Raw genomic sequence first — 21213 nt, 5'->3', positions numbered from 1 at the left:
TTTTTTTTAGCAAAGACATGTAGCAGAATACATTTTGGCCTAAAGTTATGACGAAATTAGATTTTTAAAATTTTTTTTTACTGGATATATTTTATAGTAAAAAGTCAAAAATATATTTTTTTTTTCAAAATTGTCTTTTTGTTTATAGCGCAAAAAATAAAAAAAAGCAGAGGCGATCAAATACCATCAAAAGAAATCTCCATTTGTGGGAAAAAAGGACATAATTTTATTTGGGTGCAGCATTGCATGACTGCGCAATTGTCAGTTAAAGTAATGCAGTGCTTTATCGCAAAAATTGTTCTGGTCAGGAAGGGGGGTAAATCCCGTGGAGGGCAAGTGGTTAAATACAGAGTATGTTGGATGTGTATATGGACACGGTTGTTGGTGATATATTGCACTGGAGGTTGCTGGACTACATTGGGGCAGATTGCACAAGTCAATGTAAGGTTTTTCTCACACAGAGAAATTAGGAACTATATCAATAGCTGTTTATTGCTATTTATACCAATTTTTATAATTTATCACTATGTATTAGTTTTTATGGGTATATGGTTTTCAGTCTGAGGTGTACATAGAGCACTTTAAGTTTGAAGATACTTGCATTTTGGTAAGTTTCAATTAGTATAGTGCTGTATATTGGCTTCACACTGAAACTTTGTACGCAGTATAAAGATATTGATCTATTATTGAGCCATTTTAGGACTGATATAAATATATTTACACGAAAGAACAAAATAGCAAATGGAACATAAATATATAAAAAGAGTTTTTTTAAAAATGGATTAGGAAGAAAGAGAGGAAAGGCTAATTATAGGTTAATTAGGCTTAAATGGAAAAAAAATCATTTCTAAACAAAGAATCTTGAACATCAGATATTCCTGGCAAAAAAATACAAGGATGAGTTATATAGCACTTGAGTATATTTGCGTGGATCCAAGCGTACATGTATACACGCATAAACATTGTTGTAGCTTTTTTTAATCATAGGAGTGTGGGGTACATGCATATTTGCCCATATACACACATAGGCGCATAAAAATACTGAGCAGAAAAACAGATTTTTGATGAGTCCGAAGAATTGGGGACTTCTAAGATGCTTACCATTAATACAAGCACATAAATTTTTTTCAAAAAAAGATTTCTAAAATGTATTCACAATTTATCGCGTTACAAAGTTAAAAAGGTTAATAAAATCCTTGTACCGCTGGCCAAATTATTGTCAACCACACTATGTGTTATATTGAAGCTTTTATGAATACCATAACCTTTTTAACTTTGTAACTCAATAAATTGTGGAAACATTTTAGAAATCTTTTTGTGAAAAACTTTTATGTGTTTGTATCAATGGTAAGCACCTTATAAGTCCCCAATGCTTCTGAAAGCTTCAACATAACACATAACCAGCGGTACAAGGATTTTATTGACGTTCCCAACCAGGGGGGGGACTGACAACTCATGGGGCCCCCGGGCAATAGGGGATCATGGGGCACCTGTGTCCTTGCCCAAACTCAAAAAAGACTATGAAAAAGGTACCAGGGGCATCTCACGGGGCCCCCTACTTACCCCGGGCCCTCGGGCAGTGCCCGAGTTTCCAAATGGTCAGTCCGCCCCTGTTCCCAACATGTTTCACTCAGGGGGGCTTCTTCACGGGGGGAGACAGCTGAATATTCAGAGCTATGTGTAAAGAAACATGCAAAAAGACGATATAAGAATTACCAAATCATACACAAACATTACAAGAACATTATTAGATATCATTATACCCACAGCCTGTGCCCCATCAAGTTTACCCCATATACATTACTCCTTAAAATGAAGGACTTGACACTCGGTGCCTGTTCACAAATATGTGGATTGGATGCGGTTTGAACCGCATCCAATCTGCATGACTTGTGAAAAAACATTGCTTCCTATGGTGCCTGTTCACATATGTCCGGTGCACTGGCGGTGCAGATTCAGTGCGGTTTTAAAAAGAGTCATGTCCAATTTCTGTGCAGTGCAGTGCAGTTCAGGTGCAGATTACAGGCTATTGGCTTCTATGGGAACAGTTTCTAAATCGCGTATGTGTGAACAAGATAACATCCTGAGCTAATCCTGTCCTGAACCTGATATAATAGACTAAATAAAAATATCCACCTGCGCTCCACAGACTCCTTAAATATAGCTAGCTGCTATCATCTACACCCTATACCATGGGACACATAAAATAAATATCAAGATATTGGATGAAGCGCTCTGCTATGATAATGCTAAAAAAATCAAAATTTTATACACAAATATAAAAGTGACTAGTACTTAAATAATATATGTGCTAAAATTATATAAAAATTCATATAAGACCAGTCTGCCCCCAAATGGCTAAAACTGGTTATACATGTGCACACACAAAAAAATAGAAAGTGACCAGGTGCTTGGGTACATAAATAGTGTCTTAATAAATATAAAAAAAAAATTTTAAAATCACAGTGAATACTCATAAAAAGTGCCAAGTGTTTAAATAACAATCAATATACATATAATATAATCATGTGCAAAAAACATGCTATCACTCTTCTGTGAAGAAAATATATATATAAAAGTGCTTTTTCATTCAAATAGTGCTCAGACCAAAGTGTCACTCCAGTGAATCAATCCTAAATATCCAGAGTGCCTCCTCACCTCCAACATTCAACCCCAGAGGTCACAAATCATTTATTTAAATGATGTTCCAAAAAACGACATCAGGATATAACTTGCCCCACGATTCAAAATCTCAATATATACGATGCCTCAGCCATATATCCATGGACCATGGAAGATTTAAGCACAAAGAGAGATCTCCATAGCGCAATATGTAGTTTTATTATGAAGAAAAAAGCAGATAGAAAACTCACATGCTCTTAGAAGTGTACAAGCAGTTTCCCCATATCCTATGGGTGTAATAGGAAATCGTGTTTGCCGAAAACCGGAAGTACGTCACCGGAAGTGCATCACCGAGCTCCACCCGGAAATGACGTCAATGAGCTCCACGCGTTACACCACTGTCACGTGGCTTCTTCAGGAAGAAGCCACGTGACAGTGGTATAACGCGTGGAGCTCATTGACGTCATTTCCGGGTGGAGCTCGGTGATGCACTTCCGGTGACGTACTTCCGGTTTTCGGCACTGGTCACTTTCTATTTTTTTGTGTGTGCACATGTATAACCAGTTTTAGCCATTTGGGGGCAGACTGGTCTTATATGAATTTTTATATAATTTTAGCACATATATTATTTAAGTACTAGTCACTTTTACATTTGTGTATAAAATTTAGATTTTTTTAGCATTATCATAGCAGAGCGCTTCATCCAATATCTTGATATTTATTTTATCTGAACCTGATATAAACCTGAAGTGAACCGCTGAACAACTACTGTATCAATTAGCTGTGAAACCTGAGCTTCAATCTGCACCGCACATGTGTGAATCAGCTCTTAAGGATCCCAGTTGATGCCAGTATGTGAACAACTACTGTCCAGGCCTTCATTTTATGGAGTAATGTATACTGGGTAAGCGTGATGGGGCACAGGCTGTGCGTATAATCATATCTAATAATGTTTGTGTATGATTTGGTAATTGTTATATTTTCTTTTTGCTCATTTTTCTCATTACATGTAGCTCTGGATAATTAGCAGTCTTCCTCCTTGAAGAAGCCCCCCAGGGCAAAACATGTTGGGAACTTCAATAAGAGCCTTGTACCGCTGATAAAAGTATTGCCAACCACACTATGGGGTTGATTTACTAAAGGCAAATAGGCTGTGCGCTGCACGTGCACTTCAAGTTTACTGAAAGTGCAGTTGCTTTATATCCGAGGGAAAGCTCTCAAATGAGGCAAAGCTGTGCTGATTTCTTTCATCCAATCATGTGCGAGCAAAAAAATGCAGTTTTTTTATTTTCCTTGCATGTTCCCCTCAGATCTAGAGCAACTTCACTTTCAGTGCACAGCGTATTTGCCTAGTAAATCAACCCCTATGTTTCATGTTGAAGCTTTTATGAATACCATAACTCTTTTAACTTTGTAACTCAATAAATTTTGAAACATTTTAGAAAATTTTGTTGTGGAAACATTTTAGAAATTTTTTTTGTGGAAAAATTGTATACATTTTTTTTTGTGGAAATATTTTAGAAATTTGTTTTCGTCAAAAACTTTTATGTGTTTGTATCACTAGTAAGTACCTTTAAAGTACCCAATTCTTCTGGCTCATCAGTTATATATTATGATGGGATGTAGGTGAAGATATGTGTATATTGGCAACCCACATTATCAATCTATATGCAAAGAAGATTTTTTTTTTTTTTTTGCGGCCATCCTATTTTAGGTGGAGGGGCACTGAATGCAATTTGGTTTGGAGCACTATTTATCAGGGAAAGCACAAGAATTTATAGCCATTGGGCTGACTGAGCACTGAAAGACTTTTTGATGTGCATTATATATATTTTTTGCACTATTAGGCACTGTTTATTTCATATTTTTTGTACCACTATTTATTTATGTTTATTCTATGTACAAATATTCAAGTAGCATAGCACTAATCTATGTTTGTTTTATATTGTGAGGGGGAACGCTTTACGTTTTTTTTTGCAACAACTCATATTCCATTGATTTATTTAAAAAAAATATTTTAATTAAGTTTTTATTTAATTCATTCATTAATATTTTGTGGTAGCGCACACTGTTTTCTATATATATATTATACATTATGATGGGATGTAGGTGAAGTTATGTGTATATTGGTAACCCACCTTAGCAATCCATATGCAAAGAAGATTTTTTTGTTGTTGTTCTACTGGTCTATACACAGCACAAGTTTACTTGCCTGTGTGTGCAGGCCCATAGAAAGAAAATGGGCTGCATCAAGATCAGTAACAAAAAAATGCCCGAATGTCTAAAAACGTGGCAATTTTAGACGTCCCATGTGCAACAGGCCTTAGTGGCAGCACGTCGAGAAGGTTCACAGTGGCACAAATTTCCTGGAAGCAGGGGCAGACTGACCATTCGAGCACTAGGGCACTGCCCGAGGGCCCGGGGTCAGTAGGGGGTCCTATGAAATGCCACTGGTACCTTTTATAGGCTTTTTTGGGTGTGCTTTGAGTGTGGGCAAGGACACAGGGGCCCCATGTTTCCCTATTGCCCGGGGGCTCCATGAGTTGTCAATCTGCCCCTGCCTAGAAGCTTAGATGAAGTCCTCCTGGATGTTCATATAGAGCAGCAGGTTAAAAAACAGAGAACAATGACGTTTTTTAAAATAGTTTTCTGTCACTTATTTAAAATAAAATTCTGTTTTCCTTTTCTGTTCCTTAAATCCCAGCTCTGCTGATTTCCTCCAAGCTCTATGTAGCCACTTCATTTCTATGTAATATGAACTATTACTGCTCAGTGTAGACTCCTTAATGGTGATATGTCTGAGAAATGTGCATCAGCACAGCCACGTAGTTTCCATTATGAGTGTATGTGACAACACAGGAGAACATTTGAGAGACAGGGAGAGCATTGTCACTCCGTAACAAGAAGTGCCTAAACAAGACTCTTCATAACAGGATCACCTGGTATTATTTTATTGAACATTTCAGATTTAAAAATATTTAAAATAACTTTTGAATTAATTTATTGGCAAAGTTTATATGAGATTTAAGTGATTTAGAGGTTAAAGGTTTAGATCTACTTTAGGGCCGGTTCACACTGATGTGACGTGGGATTCGTAGCTATTCCTGTGCTTTTCCTGCAGCGCATCACAATCGCACACTGTTAATGAGAACCACTACGTGTGTCAATGTTAATGAAATCCCAAAATGTTTTGCAAAACGCAGTGCGATTGGCTGAAGCAGATCACATGGGTCCTGCACCTTTCCTGCAGGTGCTTTGTGCGCATTGAGCCCCACAAACTGAATGGCTCAAATCGCACTGCAAAAGAATCACGTGTGATTTGAACAGGAATGTGGTGCGTTTCCTGTCCAAATCACATGTGATTTACTGCACCGCATCAGTGTGAACCAGCTCTCAGCCTGGGTTGACACTTGTGCAGTGTGGCATATCGCATGTGATTCGCACAGGAACTGCACCGCATCCCTGCGCAAATCACATGCGAATTCTGTGCGGTGCGATTTTAGCCACACATTTTATATGGCTCTAATCACACCGCATCCACACCAAAAAAGAGCAGGACCCTTTTTTGGTCCGCACTAGAATCAGACTGCATGCGTATTCACACCTGTGCAATCCAATTCTGCACATCGCACTGCGTTTTGCGGACCGATTTCAGGGTGCTGTTTACTTAACATACACACCCGCAGCAGTTCACATGAATGGGGTGCGATTGTGATACAGTGTGGAATTCGCACAGAAACCGCTGCGACTTCTGCACCGCATCAATGGTTTGTTTTGCAGCAGCTCATATTCCATTGATATATTTACATGTTTTTAAATGAATTAATTGTTTATTTAATTAAATAATATTTAGTGGTAGCGCATATTGTTTTCTATATATATTTATTATACATTATGATGAGATTTAGGTGAAGATATCTGTATATTGGCAACCCACATTATCAATCCATATGCAAATCAATCCATATGGCTGAAATCACACCGCATCCACACCAAAAAAGTGCAGGACCCTTTTTTGGTCCGCACTAGAATCAGATTGCATGCCTATTCACACCTGTGCAGTCTGATTCTGCACACCGCACTGCGTTTTGCGGACCGATTTCGGGGTGTTGTTAACTTAAGATACATACCCGCAGCGGTTCGCATGAACAGGGTGCGATTGTAATGCAGTGTGGAATACGCACAGAAACCGCTGCGACTTCTGCACTGTGGTGCAGAAGTTGCAGCGGTTTCTGTGTGAATTCCACACTGCATTACAATCGTACCCTGTTCATGCGAAATCCAGGCTTAAAGTGAAGTCACCCCGGCTAACCATCCTATTTTCCTATTTTGTGAGTTTTTTTCTTTTATCTGTTGCTGATATGTTTTATATAAGTTAATAATCCATAGTAAAGTATTATATTGTTTGTTTGCACTATGTTGCAGGGACCTGGACTATGATGACATGGACGAGGATGACCCATTTAACCCTCAGGCACGTAGAGAGATGCTCCGCACAGCAGGCAGACCTCACCTGCCCAGTTTCTATAGTTACAGCAGTAGCTGCGGCAGCCACAACAGCCTGCGGGTCTCGGCCCCGCCTATTTCCAACGCCCCCGTCTCACAGTACATGTGAGTAGCCGCACACACAGGCCGGCAGCCACATGGGGGCTTTTTATTTATTACAATAATATTAATGAGTTGATTTATAAAAAAAAAGCAGAGAAAAAAATATAGATGTGTAAACAAACAGACATTTCATGAGTAATTCTGTCTATAGAGAGTAGTGACACTTGTACTGCCACCGAATAACTAATGGCTGGAGCTGCTAAAACAGATCATCGGGACACCACAAACTTCCTATAATCATCTAGAATCTGATTGGCCACCATGGGCAATAATTCACTTTTCCATTTCTCATATATTTGTCAGGTTTACAATATTGTCTGCAATAGGTAAAAGTATGACAGTTCATCAAACCTGATGTTACCATAAAATTAGCGGTTTCACATTCGCTGAGATTCTTCCGAAAGTGTCTTCTAATTTTGATTGCAAGGCTCAGTTAGAAAATAACCTAATAATTTGAAGCTATGTTAAGCAAGTTGCATTACAAAAAAATGCAATGACTGTGCGGACTACAGTAGATCTATCTTTAAGGGGTTAAGTCTAATACACACTATCAGTTTTTTTTTCATTCAACCCAGGGGGCTGAACGAAACAAAAAAAAGTGAAGAGCTTGGGAGGAGATCCTGGACTAACAATCTGATGTTAGTTCAGAAATCTCCCCGCTGAGCTGTGTTTTGACAGGAGGACGGCCCCCACGCCAGAACACACCGGTCAGCGATCTCAGCCATTGGCTGAGAGCACGGATGGAATGCCAATCGGCAGACCTTTTTCAATGTTCAGCTGGCTTCTGTCGGACTGGCTGCCATACACACGGGCCGAACATTGGCCAGTTTCTATTGAACCGGCCGATACCACCCAATATTCGTCCTGTGTGTATGGAGCTTTAGTTCACCACCTATACAAAAACATTGCCTTTACAAATATGGTGCAACCCTTTACGAAAAGTTTCTGCACTCTACATTGCTTAAAGTAAATGGTCATGCAATGTTCACACTGCCTTTGTCGCCCTATGAGGCTCTTGGAGAAGCCTTTGTCAAAATGACAAAGGCTGTTAATACCCTGTTTATTTATCATAAAACCAATTTATTATACTCAGTGTAAAATGACAACATAATAATGAGTTAGCATATCCTCAATTCAACTTCTCAGAGTGAATTCAATAAGTTGTGTGTGTATTCTCGCTCAATGATAAAGAATTGCATTTAAAAAGATTTCTAGAAACCTCTTTAACAATATTTATTATTTCAGGTACTTATATAGCAACACCAATTTACACAGTGCTTTACATATATATTGTGTATTCACATCTGTCCTTAACCCTCAAGGGGTGTACAATCTAAGGTCCCTAACTCACATTCATATATACACATACTAGGACCAATTTAGACACGATCCAGTTAACCTACCAGCATGTCTTTGGAGTGTGGAAGGAAACTGGAGTACCCAGAGGAAGCCCATGCAGGCACAGGGAGAACTTATGCAAGCCATACATGGGTTGAATTCTGAACCAATTTTCTTTAGAAATCGGAAACTCAAGGCAGGTGGTGCTGTGGTTGGGATTTGAACCAACAACCCTAGTACTGCCAGGCAGAAGTGCTAAACATTCAGCCAATGTGCTGCCCATAATATAGCCTCTTATATAAACATAACTTACTGAAGACACTTTTAGATGGAAAATGAGGACATGGTGACTTATGCAGGCCATACATGGGTCGAATTCTGAACCAATTTTCTTTAGAAATCGGAAATTTCATGTGTTTTGTACTCCGATGGTGCCACCATTGATTTCAAAATTCAACCAACCAAGCCTTCAATTTCACCTCATGTTGCTACAGAAAAGAATTTTCGTAGTCAATAATTTCACTGTTCAACAGGTAAAAAGTTTTGGGCATAAAATTAGCTAATCTTACATAATTTTGGGGTGCTGAAAATGAAAATGACCCTAAAAAATGTTGATTGGCTCTAGTTTCCATGATATATTCACTCATCTAATGACGTAAGCCATTCAAAATTATGATGCAACTTCAGCTGCATATTGCGCAATTGATACTGGTGACCAATAGAAAATTGCATGTATACTGAGATGATGCAATATTAGCCTTTAATTGCATCACTTCACTGCATAAAAGCTGCAGTATCTGTAGCTGATTGTAGTTCGACAGCGTCTTTACATTTCGTTTTATGCTTATATAGGCTACTCAGTAATGCCTCGAACTTGTGTGAATAAAGCAGATAATTTCTGCTATATCTGCGGTGAAATAATTTTTATCTCACAAAAAAGGAGGATAACAGGAATGATTAAGAAAGCCTACAACTTGTATTTTGGCTGCAAGATAGGAGACCAGGACAAGAGCTGGGCACCACATATATGCTGCAATTCTTGTGGGACGGCACTGGAGCAATGGTTGAATGGAAAAAAGGCATCTATGCCTTTCGCTGTGCCAATGATTTGGAGAGAGCCAACAGATCATGTTAGTAATTGTTACTTTTGTATGGTGCCTCCAATTGTAAAAGGGCTAAATAAGAAGAAAAAGTTATCTGTGCACTATCCAAATATTCCATCGGCAATACGTCCAGTTCCTCATGGAGAGGGGCTACCAATTCCTAAAGCACCAGAATCCTTCGTGGTTGAGTCAAGTGAGGAAGAACCTGAAGCGTGTAGTCATGTGCAGTTGTAAGAGATAGCCCTCGAATACAAGAGAAAAGCCAAGAGAAGCAAAACCGACACAAACTGAAGACAAAACTAGTGAGAATCCTAAGTATTAAAATGATTCTAATTAGCTTATGGCTATCATTTTTCTTGGTAATCCTATGCAATATATTATGCCATTTAGGCTTTGTTATGTAGTCAATATCACTTGCTTTATATTTGTGGAAAGACATCTATCTATATAATTATTGTGCATTATGTAGTCATTACGCCTATAGTAGAAAACTTTCCGTTTACAGAAAAACTAGAGCCAATTGACAAATTTCATTGTTATATTTGAACTCAGAATGTGAAATTCATTAAGAAATGGATCCTTTTGTTTCCAAAACTGGCAAAAAATAAAAATTTGTTGAACAGTGTTTTCTTTTCTTTCCAGGTCACAGCTCATGCTCATTTCTTTTTTGTTTATATTTACCACATGATTCTCCCATCATTGATTCAAAATTTGTTAGTTTTTCAAAAAATTTCCAACATGACCGATCACTTAAATTCGATGGTTGCACGAAAATCAGGCGTTGCTGTAACCCACTAACAATGCAAAATTCAAACGAAAATTCTTAGAAAAGATTTTTGAAAGAAAATTCTTTCAGAATTCAACTCATGTATGGCCGGCTTTAGGAGTGATTAGGTTTATTGATAAATAGCAAAAACAATCCATACAGATACATACAAGAAAATACATAAAATAAAAAATTATATTACCTTTTTAAGATATTTTAGGGGAGTATTGTGTTTTAGTTATTTTTAGACAATAATGCAATTAGCAAAATTGAAGAGACAGTAACACAAGTATTCATCCAGCCATTAAAATGCAGATGTTGCTGATTTTCTGTATTGTCTAAAAGGCTTCAAATAACAAAATAATAAAAAAATGTGTAAAGGAACGAAAAAGAAAATTTGCACAAAATGTTTCACTTACTTTTGAGCCCTTTTCTATAATATTCTTTCTTATAACAGCACACTAATCATGATTTTTTTCATGTTTTTGGAACATTCCTTATGTATTTTTCCATTTTTTATGTATCTGTTTTTTGGCGGGTTCTTTAGTTTTTATGGACAGTGAGAAAAAAAAAAAGCAATTTTAAAGTGATACTTTTTGTTTCCATTTCTTCAATATTTCATTGTACTGTTACAAAACATCAAATAATATTATAATATTAAAAAAGGGGGGTGACCATTGTGCAGTTTTTTTTCTTTTACAATTAAGTTACTATATGGACTTTTTTTTTCTTGTTGTTTAGAAAAATACATGAATTCAATAAATAAATAGACAAAATTTCACCAACACTTTGATAAAGCAAAACTGGCTCATTTTGCTCACACCTAGCCTGCAAGCAATGAGTCTTGCAGACAAATGTGGCCCTTTATATATCATGCTTTACACAGCTACATAATTCTCAGAGCTTTAGGATTATTTCTTATTTGTAAAAAAGAACACAGTGGTCAGGGATCATATCTTGTGCAATTTTGGTTATTTAAATAACCAGGTTTTTTTTTTATTTCAATTATCATCAAAAGAGAACAGTGCATCTCCAAAAAATGAGTTATCTTATTTATAATTAAAATTCCATTCCATTCATAATTGATATTTCAGGATGATTTGCAGCACTCACCCTGCCAGCTGCTTAGTTCACTTTGGGTCACCAGCATAGAATTCTTCCCACTGGAAATTCTATATTGTGTAAAAAAATACAGATTCAAAATGTGCAGTGTACCAGGGCATACATTTAGAGTTTTGATTTTTTTCTTAGAATTTTGTATTATTCATTTACAGTAAAAATCTTCCCTTTTCCCTTAAAATGCACATGAAAAAAAATAACTGTCACAAGACAATATGAATAATTTCATTATTCGTTAAAAAAAAAAAATAATAAAAAATGTATTTTTATATTTATATATATATATATATATATACAGTGGGGATCGAAAGTTTGGGCACCCCAGCTAAAAATTTTTATTAATGTGCATAAAGAAGCCAAGGAAAGATGGAAAAATCTCCAAAAGGCATCAAATTACAGATTAGACATTCTTATAATATGTCAACAAAAGTTAGATTTTATTTCCATCATTTACACTTTCAAAATAACAGAAAACGAAAAAATGGTGTCTGCAAAAGTTTGGGCACCCTGCAGAGTTAATATCTTGTTCTGCCCCCTTTGGCAAGTATCACAGCTTGTAAACGCTTTTTGTAGCCAGCCAAGAGTCTTTCAATTCTTGTTTGAGGTATCTTTGCCCATTCTTCCTTACAAAAGTCTTCCAGTTCTTTGAGATTTCTGGGCTGTCTGTCACGCACTGCTCTTTTAAGGTCTATCCATAGATTTTCAATTATGTTGAGGTCAGGAGATTGTGAAGGCCATGGCAAAACCTTCAGTTTATGCCTCTTGATGTAATCCCCCGTGGATTTTGAGGTGTGTTTAGGATCATTATCCATTTGTAGAAGCCATCCTCTCTTTAACTTCAGCTTTTTCACAGATGGCATCAAGTTACTATCCAAAATTTACTGAAATTTTTTTGAATCCATTTTTCCTAATACTCGTGAGATGTTCCCTGTGCCACTGGCTGCAACACAACCCCAAAGCATGATTGATCCAACCCCATGCTTAACAGTTGGACAGAGGTTCTTTTCATTCAATTCTGTGCCCCTTCTTCTCCAAACGTACCTTTGCTCATTCCTGCCAAAAAGTTCAATTTTAACCTCATTGGTCCACAGAACTTGTTTCCAAAATGCTTTAGGCTTGTCTATATGTTAATTTGCAAAGTTCAAACGATGATTTTTGTGGTGAGGACGTAGAAGAGGTTTTCTTCTTATGACTCTTCCATGAAGACCATATTTGTACAAGTATCTCTTTATAGTGGAATAGTGGACAACAACTCCAGTGTCTGCCAGATCTTTCTGGAGGGATCGTGCAGTCAAACGTGGGTTTTGAATTGTTTTTCTCACAATCCTGCGAGCTGTTCTGTCTGATATTTTTCTTGGTCTTCCAGATCTTGCTTTAACTTCCACTGTTCCTGATGACTGCCATTTCTTAATTACATTCCGAACAGAGGATATTGACATCTGAAAACGCTTTGCCTTTCTTCATATAGCCTTCTCCAGCTTTGTGAGCGTCAACTATTTTCAGTTTCAGTTTTCTAGACAACTGCTTCGAAGAACCCATGGTGCTGATTGTTGGGGCAAGGTCAGATGAGTCTGGGCATTTAAAACCTTTGAGATTGACATCACCTGGTCTTCCCAGACGATGATTGAGAACAATCCATGACACTGGCAGGTCTCAGCTTGGCAAAGTGGGTAGTGCATGCTATAAATTCTGCAGGGTGCCCAAACTTTTGCAGAAGCCATTTTTTGGTTTTCTGTTATTTTGAAAGTTTAAATGATGGAAATAAAATCTAACTTTTGTTGACATATTATAAGAATGTCTAATCTGTAATTTGATGCCTTTTGGAGATTTTTCCATCTTTTCTTGGCTTCTTTATGCACATTAATACAAATTTTTAGCTGGGGTGCCCAAACTTTCGATCCCCACTGTATATCATGCATAATGACAAAGATACAGTGCTGGCAAATCAATAAGCCCATAAATGTATTGTGAGAATTGTGTTGAGAGCTGCTAGTTCTGAAGTCTAAATTCCTGATTAAACCTACTACAAATTCTGGTTCTTTAGATGATATGCTAAAAAAGTACATTTTTAGCTAATCTTCTTTTCAAATTAATCTGTTTTCAGATCTACACTTGAATATGAAGATCATTTTCTATGAACAGTTCAGAGAGTGCTAGCCAATTAGCAACAAAGACTGAACAAATAGTAATTGTCATGCTGCTTGGTGCTCAGGGCTCTCCCACATGACCAATGCCACAGCATCATTCACAGGGTCTCTGCCGAGGGGGACTAGGGGATTCCTGTTCACAACGTGCTAGCCAGTCATTAGCTATGGCTGAACAATACTCCTCTCCATTGACAGAGATCAGATAATCAGAGATACTACTGCATTTTTTGCTACCTATTTATGCACTCTAACAAGACTGCAATAGTTTTTTGTATTAAAACTGACCCACCTAAGGTAAGAAATCAAATACTCCAATCCTCTTCATATTGCACTCAGCTTTTTAAATAGAAAACTTTAATTTAAAAAAATAGCAATCTAAAATTGTTATTTGATGGTAATAAATAGAATCAGAAAATACAGATCATATACCAAAGGAATAGGAATCAATGCTACTAGGTTCTCTAATATTTACAGTCTTTATTATTTCTTGTCCTTGTTGTGAGTTTTTGTGTTCCTCCTTTTATGTTACCTATAGGAATCAAAGCGGTTTGTTCAGTGGCAATCCTCGATATGAAAATGTCCCATTGATTGACAGGCAGTCCCCACCCCCTTCGGTGAGTAGCTGGGATGCTAGCATTAAATTGCCATAGCTACTGTTGTACTGAAAGGAAACTCAATGATTATAAAATAAACAGATAATGTATGCTATATGGAAAACTCCAGAAAAATGTAAAAAGTGTCATTTTCTCGATAGATGCATTTACTATAAAAGTGCCAACATTCAGCCCTTTCTGCTTAGCTATCAAGGGACATGGTCTGCGGTGGTACATCTGATAGGGTCTGCACTCAACCACCAACATAATATGTTGTTACCAGTAGCACATTCCTGCGTATATTAAAATTCCCACCTACCTGGAAATACTTTGTAGTCACATCTTCACTTTATAATGTGTGCATTTTTATTGAGGTAGTAGTGTACTGTGTATTTACAGTTCACCTACTCTGGGTCCCTAAACCTGCCAAACTGCTACCAGTATTAGGTTTTCAAGAGTAGGTGTACTGATGTTGACCTTTTAATCTTTCCTTCCTTTGCCATGGTGGTGCTTGCGTGGTTCTGACATCTAATCTTGTTACTTTACTACCAAATCTTGTCAATCAACAGGGGGCATCATGAGAAAGTAGGCTTAGGAGAGTAGGTAGTATAAATTCATCCCTGCTTACAATGTGATGTGTGTTGTTTAGTAATCTGCAATGCATATTCGTATAAATTGTCATCATACCCTGTGTGCTAGCTTCATATTCAATCAATCTCCCTTTTGACATGACTACTCAACAATGCAATAAAAAAGATAAGCATATGTATGTACGAGTGAGTAACAGTAGAATCTTTCTGATGGTTTACTGACAGCTCCAACAGTCTCATGTCCCAAGCATTGGAAGAATTGCATAGCAACACACTGCATTTGTATACTTTCTAATGCAGAAATTTTCTAGGTTTTTTAAAGTGTATGTACATGGATATTATTCACCTCCTTTTGGCTTGTTAAATATAATACTGAAAGGGTTTTGTTATATCTGTTCAATAGGTTACTAATATTATTATTATTACTATACATGATTTATATAGCAACAAGTTTCCCTATGCAAGAGGGTTAAGAGAGGTTCATAAGACCATACAATTAAATATGGTGGGGCAAGTGGTACAAAAGGTAATAACTGTATAATTGTGAGGGATGAGCTGATGGAAGAATTACAAGTTCAGTTGTTATGTGGAGGCAGGACAGGCATCCCTGAAGAGATGAGTTTTCAGGGATCACCTAAAGGTGGCCTGAGTATGAGATAGCCGGACAGATTGAGATAGAAAGTTCCAGAGGATGGGAGAGGCTCTGTAGAAGTCCTGGAAATGAGCTTGCAAGGAGGAGACAAGAAAGCTATAGAGCAGGAGGTCTTGGGAGGAGTGGAGATGATGGTTTGGGTGATATTTTGAGACAAGATTGGAGCTTGGGGCAGAGTTGTGAATGGCTTTCTATAGTGTTAGTATTTTCAATTTAATTCACTAGGCAATTGAAAGTCAGTAGATGGATTGGCAGAGAGTGGTAGCAGACACTGAGCGGTTGGTAAGGTAGATAAGTCTGTTGGCAGAATTCATGATAGACTAAAGGGGGAATAGCCTGCTAAGAGGTAGGACTGAGAGAAGGGAGTTGCAATAGTCAAGGCGAGAGATAACAAGGGAGTGAATGAGTAGCTTGATGATTTCATTAACTAGCTGCCGACCGCAGATAGCCGAATGACGGCTGCACTGCGGCCGGCCAGTTCTGAGTGGACGTCATATGACGTCCTCCCAGAACGCGCTCTCCTGCTCGCCCCAGGGGGCGCGCACCCGGCGATCTCCGTGATCGCTGTGTCCTACGGACACAGCTGATCACGTGATGTGGTAAAAGGCCAATCACAGCGGCCTTTTACCACGTGATCAGCGGTGTCCAATGACACGCTGATCAGAGGGAAATGCAAGTGCCGGTTCTCGGCTGCACTTTCCTCACGCTGTCAGATCGTGAGGAAAGTACTGCCGAGAACCGGCAGTTGTCAGAGCGGGGATCGGCACCGATCATCAGGGCACTGATGATCAGTGCCCTGATGATCGGTGCCCAGCAGTGCCACCCGCAAGTTCCGCCCACCTGTGCCCAGCAGTGCGCCCACTAGCTCCGCCCACCCGTGCCCAGCAGTGCACCCACTTGTGCCCAGCAGTGCACCCACCTGTGCCCAGCAGTGCACCCACCTGTGCCACTCTGCAGTGCCACCTACCTGTGCCCAGAAGTGCCACCTACCTGTGCCCAGCAGTGCCACCCACCTGTGCCCACCCACCTGTGCCCACCAGTGCCACCCACCTGTGCCCACCCACCAGTGCTGCCCACCAGTGCCACCCACCAGTGCAGCCCAGCAGTGCTGCCAGTCAGTGCCACCAGTCAGTGCCCAGGGGTTGTGCCAGTCAGTGCCGCCAGTCAGTGCCCAGCAGTGATGCCAGTCAGTGCCGTCTATCAGTACCCATAATCAGTGTCACCTATCAGTGCCGCCTATCAGTGCTGCATATTAGTGCCGCCTATCCGTGACACCTCATTAGTGCTGTCTATCAGTGCCGCCTAGCCGTGCCACCTCATTAGTACTGCCTATCAGTGCCCTTTAGTGCTGCCTATCAGTGCCCATCAGTGCCGCCCATCAGTGCCCATCAGTGCTGCCTCATCAACGCACATCAGTGAAGGAGAAAAAATACCTGTTTGAAAAATTTCATAAAAGAAACAAAGAAACTTTTTTTTTTAATTTTTTGCACGTTTTTTACTTATAGCGCAAAAAGTAAAGCACCCAGTGGCGATTAAATACCACCAAAAGAAAGCTCTATTTGTGAGAAAAAAATGATCAAAATTTCATATGGGTACAATGTTGCATGACCGCGCAATTGTCAATCAAAGTGCGGCAGCGCTGAAAGCTGAAAATTGGCCTGGTAAATAAGGGGGTATAAGTGCCTAGTAGGCAAGTGGTTAATTAAAAAGGGGTGAATTTTAGAGATGTTACAGAGATGAAGTCTACAAGCTTTTGACAGTGATTGAATATGGAACTGAAAGGACACGTCAGAGTCTAGGATTACACCTAGTACCCTGGCGTGAGGGGAGGGACTGATAGTTGTATTGTTCATTTTTATGGAAAAGTCAGAGGAGGGCACAGAAATATTACACGCTTAGTTTTAGAAAGATTTAGTTTGAAGAAGTGATGTGACATCAAATTGATATGTCAGTTAGTAAGTTATTAATACGAAAGGAGACTGAAGGAGTGAGGTGAGGAGTAGAAAGATAGATTTGGTTGTCATTGGTGTAGCGATAGTATTGAAAGTCATGGGAGGTTATCAAAGGACCAAGCAATGAAATGTAGATAAGGGGTCCAATAAAGATATGGGGTCCAAGAAGAGTCTTAGGGGACCCCTACAGAAAGAAGTGTAGAGGAGAAGACAGTTGTACGTAACACTGAAGAACCACCGAGATAGATAGGAAGAGAATCAGATAAGAGCAAAATCTTTGAGGCCAAGAAAGTGGAGTTTATTGAGGAGGAATGAGTGGTCAAAAGTATCAAAGGCTGCAGAAAGTACTAGTAGTGAAAGTAGTGTCTGTTGGTTTTAGCAGTTAGTAAATAATTATTGAGATTTAGTAAGGCAGTTTCTGTGGAGCTGCAAGCGAAAGCCAGGCTGTAAGGGGTCAAGAAGGTTGTTTTCAGTGAGGTAGGAGCTCAGACGGTTATAGGCTATGCATTCTAAAAGTTTAGAGGTAAATAGAAGCAAGGAGCTAGGTCTTACGTTGTTCAGGTTGGAGGGGTCCAGTGAGGGCTTTTTAAGTATGGGAGTGATCTGTGCATGCTTTAAAGGTGAGGGGAAGGTGCCAATAAAGAGGGAGAGATTGAAGATGTGAGAGAGAACATGGGATAAAAGAAAAGGGTGACCATAGTAGTTGTAAGGGAACAGGATCCAGGGGACAACTGGTTAGGTGAGCATATGAGAAAAGCTTGGTAACCTCCTAAGTAGTAGGCAGGTCAAAAGAGGAAAGTATTAAATGTGCTCTTATATAGTGCATGTTAAGTGGAAAAGATATCTGTAAAGTGGAGATGTCCTCACAAATTGCATCAGTCTTATTTTTGAAGTTAGGTGCAAAATAATACCTGTTTATACCCCCAGAAATGCAGTGCTGTCCTGTAGACTCTGGGGTCTTATCTCAAGTAGTGATATCAACCCTGTCCAGTTTGTCTCTGTTATCGAGATGAGTGGGGGTGTTCTACACCCGTGGCCTAGAGTGATAATGGGACAATAGTACAAGAAATGTGTTACTGGCAGGGTCACCAGATGAAAAAAAATGAAAAGCACCTGAAAAGAAAAACTAATGCAGCCACCACAGGACCACTATACTACAATATACAGTATAAAGTTTTGTTCTTTGGTTAAAATACACTTAAAGCTCCAGTTACAATCAATGGTAATGCTCACAAACACTCAGACTCTTGTTACTACAAGCAGTCTTAATGCTTAAGTTTCAGAATGAAGTACAATACCATAGTAAAATTACTTTCAATTCATAAAAATATACAAAATCAACCTACAAAATTATCTGTATACTTTTTTATTTTAAAGGCTTTCAGAAATTGCAAGGGTTTGGTGGGTCTACTACAAAGTTTTAAATAAATAAATGTTTCTTGTCACATAGCTAGTCTGGCTTAAAAAAGACAAAAGTCCATCCAGTTCAACCATTAAAAAAAAAAAAGTTATAATCCTGTACCCACAGTTGATCCACAGGAAATCAACCCCCAGCAAAGCATGAGTCAATTTGCTCCTGCAGAAAAAATTCCTTCATGATCCCCCGAGAGGCAATCGGATATTCCCTGGATCTACTTTACCTATAAATGTTAGTATCCAGTTATATTCTTTGTATCTAGGAAAGAATCCAGGCCTTTTTTAAATCAATCCACTGAGCTGGCCAGAACCAACTCTTGAGGGAGTCTTTTCCACATTTTCACAGCTCCTACTGTGAAGAAACCTTTCTGTGTTTGGAGATTAAATTTATTTTCCTCCAGATGTAAAGAGTGCCCCCTTGTCCTCTGTGATGGCCTCAGGGTGAATAGCTCTACACCGAGTTCACTATATGAACCACTGATGTATTATACATGTTGATCATAGCTTTCCTCATAGCTGAGCTCCTCCATGCCTCTTATCAGTTTGGTTGCATTATCTGTACTTTCTCCAGTTCCCCAATGTTCTTTTTGTGAATTGGTGCCCAAAATTGAACTGCATATTCCTGATGAGGTCTTACTAATTATTTGTACAGGGGTAAAATGATATCTTTTTCTCTGGAGTCTATACCTTTTAATCCAAGAGAATTGTGCTCACTTTAGAAACTGCAGCTTGGCATTGCATGATATTATTAAGCTTGTGATCTACCAGAAACCCCAGATCCTTCTCCACCATTGATTCCCCCAGTTGTACCCCCCCTAGTATGTATGATGCATGCATATTCTTAGCCCCCAAGTGCATCACCTTACATTTATCAACATTAAACCTCATTTGCCACATAGTTGCCCAATTAAACAGTGCATTGAGGTCGGCTTGTACGTTGGACACATCCTGTAAGAACGTTAATCCACTGCACAGCTTGGTGTCATCTACAAAGCCTGAAATTGAATTTTTAATCGCAGACCCTATATCATTTATAAATATATTAAAATGTAAGAGTCTCAACACTGAACCTTGGGGTACACCACTGACAACCCTAGACCATTCAGCGTATGAATCATTAACCACTACTCTTTGAATACGATCTTTTAGCCAGTTTTCTATCCATTTACATACAGATTTTTCCAAGTCCATAGACTTTACCTTACACATTAGCCGTGTGTGGGGAACTGTGTCAAACGTTTCTGCAAAATCCAAGTATACCACATCCACCGCCACCCCTCTGTCCAAGGTTTTGCTCACCTCCTCATAAAAAGAAATCAGATTTGTTTGACAACTTCTGTCTTTCATGAATCCATGCTGTCTTTTATTAAACTCTCCAGTAACTTCCCAACTGAAGAAGTTAAACTAACAGGTCTAGAATTACTTGGTAAAGATTTTGACCTCTTTTTAAATATTGGCACCACATTGGCCTTAGTGGTACTATGCCAATCATTAAACAGTCCCTATAAATTAGAAACAATGGCTTTAAAATGACATAGCTCAATTCTTTAAGGACCCGTGGGTGTATGCCATCCGGTCCAGGTGCTTTATTCACCTTTACTCTGTTCAAATATTTTTGGATCATGTCAGTTGTGAGCCAATGTGGATCATCTGGAGCTGTGTCAATACCATGCCCATTATGGACAAGAGCTCCCCCATGCTCCTTTGTATACATGTAGGGTCTACATGCTCAGACCGGACCTTTTTACTATTAATATATTTGAAGAATTGTTTGGGGTTGGTCCTGCTATCTTTTGCAATTTGTCGTTCGTTTTAAATTTTTGCGGCCTTTATTTCCTTTTTGCATATTCTGTTATATTCTTTGTAATTTTTAAACGATGATAGCGTTCCTTCATTTTTATAGTTAATAAAAGCTCTTTTCATATTATCTATAGCTTTTTTAACTTTGGCCATAAGCCACATAGATTTGATTTTTAGCGTTTTAATCTTGTTGCCCATGGAAATATATTTTGCAGTGTGTTCACATACAGTCTTTTTGAAGAACTCCCATTTCTGTGTTGTGTTCATTGATGCCAATATTCCGTCCCAGTCTTGGAGAGCAGCTCTCAGCCTTGGAAAATTAGCTCTCTTAAAATTGAGCGGTTTTATTTTCCCGTATGTGCTTGATGTTTACAGCTAACAATAAATGAAATCATGCTATAGTCACTGCTACCCAGATGTTCTTTTATATGGACATTCGTAATAAGCTCTGCATGGTTTGAGATTACCAGGTCCAGCAGAGCATCATTCATAGTTGGGACCTCTATG

At 38.7% G+C, this 21213-nt stretch overlaps 1 protein-coding gene across 3 annotated transcripts in view; it reads left to right on the top strand.

Annotated features, from left to right (window-relative positions):
* Positions 1–21213, top strand: part of TTYH1 (tweety family member 1) — a 283569-nt gene that overhangs the window by 228002 nt on the left and 34354 nt on the right. For 2 of the 3 annotated variants that reach the window (XM_089652576.1, XM_089652575.1), the window contains exons 12-13: positions 7048–7233; positions 14239–14317. In XM_089652576.1, coding sequence (XP_089508702.1) covers positions 7048–7233; positions 14239–14317 — 265 coding nt within the window. The remainder of the gene's footprint in view (positions 1–7047; positions 7234–14238; positions 14318–21213) is intronic. The other variant, XM_089652577.1, reaches the window with a different exon arrangement.

This window comes from Staurois parvus, unplaced genomic scaffold (genome assembly GCF_062004578.1).
Source record: "Staurois parvus isolate SC_StPar_1 unplaced genomic scaffold, SC_StPar_1.0 ptg000686l, whole genome shotgun sequence".
NCBI lineage: Eukaryota > Metazoa > Chordata > Amphibia > Anura > Ranidae > Staurois > Staurois parvus.
This window is presented reverse-complemented; position numbering and strand designations above follow the sequence as displayed.